The sequence below is a fragment of the Engraulis encrasicolus genome, chromosome 5, assembly GCF_034702125.1.
Source record: "Engraulis encrasicolus isolate BLACKSEA-1 chromosome 5, IST_EnEncr_1.0, whole genome shotgun sequence".
NCBI classification, from domain to species: Eukaryota; Metazoa; Chordata; class Actinopteri; order Clupeiformes; family Engraulidae; genus Engraulis; species Engraulis encrasicolus.
Genome location: NC_085861.1, coordinates 49,613,989 through 49,623,284, shown reverse-complemented (window position 1 = coordinate 49,623,284; position 9,296 = coordinate 49,613,989). Strand labels below are relative to the sequence as shown.

Below are 9,296 nucleotides of genomic sequence, written 5' to 3'. Positions count from 1 at the left end.
CTTACCCACCAGTTGCCTCTTGAGAGCACTCTCCGAATTAGGTCCATCAAATCATCAAATCGCCTATCCAATTCCTTTGCAAATCATAGATTGTATGGTCCAAATACTGTCCCTGTAGGAATCCCAACACCGATCTCAAGACATGTTCTCTTTTGCTCTCCATGGTGTCAATATAAAATTCTGTACAGTCCGTGAATGAGACTGAAGAACAGCGCGGGTAAAGTGTCATCTCTCTTACAAAATACTTATTTGATATTGGTGGTCAACATCTCTAGGGCGGGTTTATTAGAGCCAACTTCCAATCACTACGAGAAAGCCAGGAGAAGCACATCCGTCTAAAATTTACCCAGGAAGTTTTTCCATACAACGCACAGCATTATAGACGCACTCTGATTGACCAATGCTCCTCAATGTTTCATCAACCGGCGGCAAGAGCTCAGGTGAAGCAACATGCTGTTGCTGTATGCATGCTTCCCCTCATACACGTCAGTTGCCGAACTAAAAGACTGCTCGTCACCATGGTTACTCCTCAAACAAAATCGTGCACTCGTGGGGGAATGTGGTAGAAATCATAGCCTATATGTTAAAATAACTGCAATTTTAACCCGCAACCGGTTGAAATTAAATGTAGCATTCATGAAAATACAGTATATAGAATTTTGACAATATTGATCAGTATATATGGTTCGTTTTTGAGCTGAGTTCCAGTAGGCTGTGCTTCCCCTAGCTTCCAATAGGAGTCGCCACTGCCTAGTAGCACTATAATAATGGCTGGTTTGGAAGAGCACTGTGAGCTCATAGAGCAAATGTTTCGGTTGGGAAAGACCCATTCAGAAACGTCTGAGACATTACGAAGTATGGGGGTTAAGGGCTCATCGGAAATGTCTGTGAGGAGGTTCTGTGGAGAAGGGGGGTTACGACGGAAGGGTCACGTTACAGACCAGGAGTTGGAAGAAGCAGTGATATCTTCCATTCAAAAGGTGAGTAGGCCTAGTCTAAGTCTAGTCATGTGTTTGAATATTATTGTCAGAGATGTATGAGTCTCGTAGTCGATTCAGGGCCAGACAAGCCCCAGATGAGTATCAAACAAATTGCCGTCTGGTTATGGGATACTCTTGTCAAATGTCCTATAGCCGACTAGCTGTAATAATTGTAGGCTAATCCTGACGTAGGACATTTGTTTGAAATGAATTTTCATTTGTGTGCTTATTTACTGTTCATAGACCGGTCCAACGTACGGACGGAAATTTATGACGGGATACCTGTCATCTGTGGGGGTTAAAATTGGTGAATCCCGAGTTGGAAGGATCCTCCGGTCCGTCCATCAACCTTACAACGAGCTGCGTCGTGAGGTAGGCCTGAAGCGTGCGCAAATATGAGTTCTGAAATCGCTGACATCATGAGTTGTAATGTCAGAGGTGGAAACCCATCCTACATTAATCGAAGATTGTAAAGTAGTAAATGTGCTTAATTGCCATCCTGCATGATCTGTCATGTTATTTTGCATCATGGCATTTTGTCTCTCTCTCTCTTTTTTTTTTTAAACTCAGTATACTCAGGGTAGGTCCCAGTGTAATTGACATAAAAACTACTCAAGTGCAATACTTCAGTGTATAGGGCTAATTAGTTATTTTCCACCACTGCTTAATGTTGTGTGTGTAGCAGAAGGTCTACATAGTAGCCTAATCATATTTGCAAATAACCTGAATGTTTGTGTTGATGTATGGGCCTATATTTCCATTGATTACATTGTACTTCTTTTAGGGAGCTAGAAACCTGAATCCAGTCCCTTATCATGCCGATTATACTGGCCATAAGCTGCATATGGACCAAAACGAGAAGTTAGGCATGTTTGGCGTTACCCATGTGTTGGCTGTGGACGGGTTCAGCAGCAAAATTGTTGCAACATCGACAATGCCTGTGAAGAACAATCTTGTCATCTATGAGAGGGTTTACAGGCAAGTCGGCAATCCTCTGTATCAATGTCACATGTCTGCTCAAACGCAAATGTGCTGTAGCCTACAAGTGATAGCCTACAAATGATTAATCCGTTAATGCATTAAGTAATCAATGTCAATTTACACTGACCTTTTTCGTTTCTTTCCTTTCTTTTTTTATACAGGGAAGCAGTTGTCAACTATGGGATGTGGGATCAGGTTAGAGTGGATCACGGAAAGGAGTTCTACTTAACACTGTATATGCAGGAGAAGTTGGCTGACCACCGACACAACACCAACAGACTCCCTTACCTTCAGACAACATCTTCAAAGGTATTTTTTTCTACTAGGTCTTCTATTTGGAGCATGCTTAAAACGATTTTAGCGGTCTTCAGTCTTTTATGACTTTTGGGTGGTTAAAAGGATGTCTGAAGTGTGTCATATACAAAACATTTTCTTTGTGTGTGTGTTTTAAAACAGAACCTTCGTGTAGAGAGAATTTGGCCAGAGGTCAACAACAGGGTAAATTATCCGATCAAACAGGCCCTCATCCACCTACAGGACCAGGAACTGTTGGACATGCAGGACGACATGACCAAATTCTGCGTCTCTAATTTGGCTTGTCAAGTCAGTGCAATTGGACTTGCCCGAGTTGTGCAGTCCTGGAATGCACACAGAATACCAGGTAAAGTGTAATAGCTTACAAGTGTAATAGTTTGTATCTGACAAAAAAAGGTTGTACGAAACTTAAAACTTTATTTTTACCCATTTTAGGCAGAGGGATACCAAACAACCTGGCGGCTGCTGGGTGTCCAGCTCGCTGCCCTGCTGAGCTGCTACCCAATGCAACTGATGCAGCACAAGGGTATGAGGAGGAGCTGGGGTCATCTCTGACGTGGGTGTCAGCCTTTGGCTCTGACCCGTTTCCCTCTGAGGACCAGCGAGGTGTTGCGGAGCAACTGTTTGGGGAGAGGTTCCCAGACCTATCCCAACTGTTTGATACAGTGGTCAACCAGGACTACACCATATTTCAAGAGGCAATGCTCCATCTCATTCATGTGTCCGACATGCATGCAGTGTAAATACATAAATAAATACTTGTGAATCGTGTTGAAATCAATATTGTTTTATTATTTTTTAAAAAAGCTTTGACAGCACGGCCATGGCCTCATCAAAACCCGCCACCTCAGTAATTACCCTGCTGTCCACAGGGGACCTGCATTTTGGACAGTAATCGTGCCCTTGGTCCCACCTGTTGATGCACTCCCTGCATCCTAAGATGCTCCTGCAGCAAGATGCAAACACGGCTTTTTCCACAGGACCTGTAGATTAAAAAACATAACATTTTGGCAGGTCTTAGTTATTTTACCTTAGGCCTGTGTGTGTAGTTTACAGTCTTTATGAATATAAGTAACGTTGTACTAACCTGTGCACACAAGGCAGCTGAAGACTGTCCTCAGGGCATTGACCTCTCCCTCTTGGAGGCACAGGAGTGTTGTCCTGCCAGTCCCGGCCGTGGCTTCCTTGAGGGTCTTGGTGACCTCCCTCAGGCCCTGGGCTGCCTCGATTACCTCCTCAATGTCGGTCAGCACGTCCTGGTAGTTGTCTTCTCTACGACTGAAAAACATTTTGAATTTTCAGAGTATTATTATTGAACAATAGAAATGTAAACAAAGGAGTGGGGATTCACAGTCCATTTGAAGGTTGATCTTGGGGTAACTTTTGACTCTTGTCTTAATTTTAAGTACACCGTGTTCTTCAGCACCTGTGTGATAATTGGTAACTCACATTCAGGAAAACAATTTTTGTATTGCAATTTTTTTTTACCCACTGAATGGCAAAATGCATTGGAAATCTGCAACTTCTGACCTTCAAAAAAGTATGTTCAATAAAAAGTGTGAATCATTTTTTTTTGCTATTGATTGGACTATTTGCTAACAACGTTTTATTCATAATAGCAGATATAACCAATGGATCTGTGACATTTAAAATAACATAATGAAATTACACAGGACTGTGATATAGGTTACTTACTTGAAATATGACACTGATCTTGTCCGTGGTGAGGTCTTCTGGTCTGACAGTCACCCTCTTGGAGCCCAAAAACAGGACGTATGTATCCATCTGCATTGTAATAGTAGTTAAGATTTGGCCACATTAGACAACAGCTTGAAAGACACAACAGAATCATGAAGATGCTTTGACAGTGTTGCAAGTTGTCAGCTATATAAAAATACAGTAGATGGCGCCAGAGACTGCAGGGACTTTATCATGGATCTGCGTATGCCGTGAAGTTATTGTGTCATGACGTATCATTGCGTGCTTCACGACCTTACGTAGCTGCTATTTAAAGCCGGGCTTCAACAATAACTTGCGCATAGATCAATTCATCATGAGCCACGATGACACCACTGTATCGAAGATCATCTTGCAGACAGACACATCGACACCCACAGACAGCGGTAAGTTTTGCTGAGCACTTCATAACTTCATAAAGAATTCCGCAAGAAAAACTTGCAACAACTTCAGTTTGTCGTTTAAACAAACGTCGCATCGACTCGATGCTTCTGCGCTACAGTAGGTTATGCTAGGCTATGCGATGCATCTGACACCGAGATCTGTCTTGTTTTAGCTCAACGACTATAGCTTGAAGGGAGAGTGGACAAGAACAATGCACGTTGCTCAAAAACGCTGTGGTAAGTGAGCTCTTATGTATGCACTTATTCCAATGTTATTGGTTTCTGATGTTTTGTAAGGATGCCACAGGACAAGTCATAAGTAGCGTGGAGCAAGTGGTGCTTGGAACCCGGTGACTCCCGCGGGAAGCTGGTTGAATATTCCAAGAATTTGACTTGACGTTAGCTAGTCACACAACCGCTAACTTCATATCCAGCTAACAGCAGGCGGTTTAACATACTCGGCATTTAAAAAAACAAAACTTAACAGACGGCCCATATCGCTGTCAAACGTTAAGATATTTCGTCTCATCCCTGCAAATTGGCTTGTTATAAAGAGACAACGAGGAAAATTGGTCTATAGTCTGACTGAAGGGAGAATGGCAATGACTGAGGTCACCAAAGAAATGCCAACAATGTAGGCTACTGATCAATTGAATAATTTGTGTAATTATACATGACAAAATAAACCCTCGTAAATCTAATTTGTAGCCATGCTGCCCGTAAATCTCTATAATGACACACAATTACAAACTCCACACAAATATTTACACCACAGATGGTCGCTACTCTAAGATACCTGCTAAGTAATTACCGAAAATAATTTAATTTCTTTGTTTGACGACACATCGGTAAATCACGACAAAGGGAATTATTAATAATTACAACAACAATAACTCCAAATATGACTCACCTTTGGAGCAGTCACCCTTCCCTGACTATACGACGTTATCTAGCTATCTAGATTATTTAAAAAACACTATAAAAATATATACTATACAAAATACGATCGCTATAAAAAAAATATATGAAAAATATTAAAAGTAGAAAAATATTAAAAATGGAAAAATATGCTTAAAATGCTCTGAAATGCTATATTTTGCGCGCTAACTATGTCTCTCTCCAACTGAAATCACCCTCAAAGTAAAATGACGCTAATTTCTGCTTTTATACCCAGTATTGTGCACGAGCTGACATTCTGCGCTGACGTGATTGAACGTTCAGGGGCTGTGCTGCGTTGATGGTCTTTTTTCATTTAACACGAAGGGGCTCTAACAACTATTCAAAAAGGGTTGAGAATCCACACCGTTCCTCTGGCATATATGTTAAAGGATAATAGTCACTTTCGTCTGTTAATTGCTGTATAAATGGCTGTGTCTAATGTTGTTGTGTTGTGTTTTGTTCTTTGTGTGTTAAACAGGAGACCAAGCAACCAATGTGCATATGCAGAGGTGGCAGATGAGGTAATGCAAGTGTTGTAGTTATGGAGTATGCTTTCTACGTCTTTGAACTGACAGTGAAAGAAAAAATGTAATGTGTCTCACTCACCTTTTGTCTCTTAAAAGGCCCATTTTCTTGTCTGATATTGTTTCAGATTTCGGCATAGACAAAACGTATCGCTTCCGAGGTCGTTTGGCTTCCCTTGGGGTAGATAGTGCTGGTCGTGTCAACGTGACTGGCTGTGTCGTGGTGATTGGAGGTAGTGTTTGTCCATCATGAGAAACCTTCAAGCTGTGATGATCATTGAATGTAACAGGACAGCTTCAAGAACTTGCTAATTGTTGACTGATGTAGAACTCTTCACATGTATTTTCAACACGAGAGTGGGAAACCTTCAATCAATGACTTTTCTACTCTCTCTCCCTTTACATATATCTCAAATATCTGCAGGCTCATGATGTGTGGTAGCGGGGCGAGTTGCTGTCCTACAATGCCTTGGAGATGACCACAGAGAAGTTGGTTTAGTAAGTGTAAATGCATAATCTTAACTACATAAAAAGTTAACGCTGGTGAGATTTGAGTTTCATTGGTAGAAAAAGCCAATTTACTAGCCACTTTGATCCATTAGGGATTGTGTTTGGGTAGTAAGATTAACATCTATTAGCCATTTTGGCTGGTGATAAAAAAAAAAGTTAATTTAGAGCCCTGGTCATAGCAATGTTGTTATGATGTTTAGTTGCGATTTTTTTCAGCGAATAGTTAATAGGCCTGTCGGCAACCCTGTAAGCACACCATTCGGAAGGTCTCAAAAAGTAAGTAGCCTTAGTGCAGATGGGGTGCGGCAGGCCTATTCACTATTTGCTGAAAATACTCAACTACATCATAACTATATTGCAACGTAATACATATGAAATGTGTATACTCATACCTGTTTTTCTGTCTCCTTCCTCAGCAATGTGAGGTTCCTGATTTGGAATCTGGTTCGGAAGACTCTTACTTTGTTCTCCGACCGGACAGTGTCCCTCAAGTTCGATTTGGATAGGCCACAGTTTCCCAAGACTTCATCTTTATACCTCAACATTATTGTCTGCTGTCTTTGACATCACTCGTACTTTAGATTCTCTACACTGACCACCACAAGAATTAAGATTTGATAAATTTAACACTGAAATGTAATCTTAACTTTAAGTTGAATGTTATGATGGCTGCCTGGCAGATGCCTCCTGTATGAACAATATTTGTTAAATTTGTGTCTTGTGGTGCCCCCAAACTGTCTGTAATTGTTTGGTGCCCATGGACACTGTGGCACTAGCCCTTATGCCACCTTATTAGGTGAGCCATCTTTATTATCACAGAGGACCCTCTCACCCCCTCCATCAACTCCCACCACACCACAGAATCAATCTTCTACCACCAACTACAAGAACTCCTCAGCAGAAAGAATCTCAACAGACAATAAAGTTTTAATGTTTAATCTGTTATTTTATCTTATTGCTTTATTTTGTTTATATTGCTCAAGTGATGAGTGGTGTTGGGAGTTATGCAGTGCATAAGTATTTAATAAGGTAGGTGTAAGCACTGTGTTTAGTTCTTGGGGGGTGTTGTAGGGCCAAGACATTGTTTGCCTGTCACCAGAGACAATATTAACCTTTCTGTCACCAACATTGTAATGGCTATGTCTTAATCTGTAACTAACGCTTTATGTGATGTCATAGCAGTGTAATGTAGCTGAGTAATTTCAGCAAATAGTGAATAGGCCCATATGTGACCATCATCTTTAATGTGCATAGGCTATAGAGTGTGCATGGCTTGTCTTGGGCACAGGTAAAGAAAGGGAATGTTGGGGGGGCGGGGGGGAGAATAACAGACTGATACAACATTAGGGGGGCTGTCATACAATTCTGGTAACTTTAAGGATGTTAATGGTGTTCAGTGTGGTGGGTCAGAAAGAAGCTATTCATGAGCCTGCTAATTTGTAACCATGCTGCTCCTGGGTGGGAGGTGAAAGAATCATGACTTATGAGCTTCAAGCCTAAATTGCCAGATCCATATTTCAGTGAGAGTAGGGCATAAGAAATATGATTGTGTGAAGTGCAATGCCTGACATTTTTAAACATGGTAGCCTAATATTTTAGTGCATTAATATGCAGCATGGTGGCGCGCTGGTTCTCATGCAGACCCTTGTTTTTTCAGTTACTCGGCTACATTGAAACCGGTCACGTGCGAGTCATGTTGTTATTGTAATCATTTAATAAATTGTATCAGTTTGCACGCCAGTGTGCACATCCGCTTTCTTATAAGTAAGAAACATAACATGTCCATCTGCGCGAAAACCAGGTTACCATTAGAGTAACTTGCCCAACAGTGGTGATATCGCCAACAACTGACCATATTTTGAAATGGCACACATAGGCTACATTGGAGGTCGCTGATCGCTGATTTTTTAAAGATCATTAATATCAAATGCTCAGAAACACCAAGATGCCTCGTATGCAGTAGGCAGAGTGTGTCGTGTGCTGAGGTGGCTCGCGATTGGTTTCCCTGACAACCAACGCCGCCAGGATTTTGTTAATCGGAATTTCGAATGTTTCATTTTCCATTTTCCGTTTGGAGGTGGAGAATGGAAAAAACGAGAAAACGAACCGTAATCCGATTTCTGGTTTTGGTTTTGAAAAGGGAAAAACGAAAAATCAAATGCTGTTTTCATTTTTTCAATTCTGTTGTAAAACGAAAAAACGAATGAACGAATGATACACGGATTGTTCGGGTTTGTGTTCAGTTAAAACATGCCTGGGTACCACTCGCAGATTGTTCAGTTAGCAAGTGGCTCTTATCTGGAAGAAAAAAAAAAACGTGTGTGATACATCCACATCTAAACATTACGAATTTGCACCGTAGTCTACTGTAATGATTGCATACAGTGTAATGCACCATCTAGATGAAAACCGCTGACTTCTTAATTGGTATATGGTAGACTACATTTTGAGGGGATTTCGTGACAGCTTCTCTTTGCAGTGGTTCGCTGCTAAGGGGATTCCCTCCTTGCGACAAGCGACACAGCTGAGTAGGCTAGGCTACTTTCCTTTGACAGTCAGTCAGTCTTTCCAATGCCATTGGAGGTTAAATTATTTAACACGTGTTTACCACGACGGTTTCGATTCGACAAATTGGTCGGCAGCAACGTAGCAAAAATAAGAGACTTTTTGGTTGTGCTTATGTTTGGAAGTTCTAGCTGAGCCGACAAACGGCAGTGCACAGAATCTCCTCCCTGTCAGCTGGCTATGCTTCCTGCGTTGTGACTAGTGAACTCAGCAGGGGGTTCAGCGCACCCTTTTTTGTGTTGGAGTAAACCGTGTAGACTGCGTTTCATGCGTTTTGAATATGGCTCATTATAATGTGGTGTAGGGGCCCCGGATTGCGTCTGCACCGGGCCTCGGCGAGGGTTAACGCGGCCCTGCATCAG

General features: G+C 41.6%; 2 protein-coding genes and 1 long non-coding RNA gene across 3 annotated transcripts; 2 read left to right on the top strand and 1 right to left on the bottom strand.

The window, feature by feature from the left end:
- Positions 1 to 767: 767 nt before the first annotated feature.
- On the top strand, positions 768 to 3,035 carry LOC134448638 (uncharacterized). The gene is made up of 6 exons (XM_063198306.1): positions 768 to 980; positions 1,224 to 1,352; positions 1,765 to 1,958; positions 2,123 to 2,270; positions 2,418 to 2,622; positions 2,712 to 3,035. The coding sequence occupies exons 1-6, from the start codon at positions 768 to 770 to the stop codon at positions 3,017 to 3,019; spliced, it is 1,197 nt and encodes a 398-aa protein (XP_063054376.1). The 3' UTR covers positions 3,020 to 3,035.
- A 13-nt stretch (positions 3,036 to 3,048) lies between these two features.
- On the bottom strand, positions 3,049 to 3,654 carry LOC134448639 (E3 ubiquitin-protein ligase RNF8-like). The gene is made up of 2 exons (XM_063198307.1): positions 3,364 to 3,654; positions 3,049 to 3,259 (listed from the first exon to the last, which is right to left on the bottom strand). The coding sequence occupies exons 1-2, from the start codon at positions 3,563 to 3,565 to the stop codon at positions 3,075 to 3,077; spliced, it is 387 nt and encodes a 128-aa protein (XP_063054377.1). The 5' UTR covers positions 3,566 to 3,654; the 3' UTR covers positions 3,049 to 3,074.
- A 2,312-nt stretch (positions 3,655 to 5,966) lies between these two features.
- Positions 5,967 to 7,307, top strand: LOC134448636 (uncharacterized). The gene is made up of 2 exons (XR_010034812.1): positions 5,967 to 6,357; positions 6,786 to 7,307. It is a non-coding gene; the product is annotated as an uncharacterized LOC134448636 (long non-coding RNA).
- The last annotated feature ends 1,989 nt before the right edge of the window (positions 7,308 to 9,296 follow it).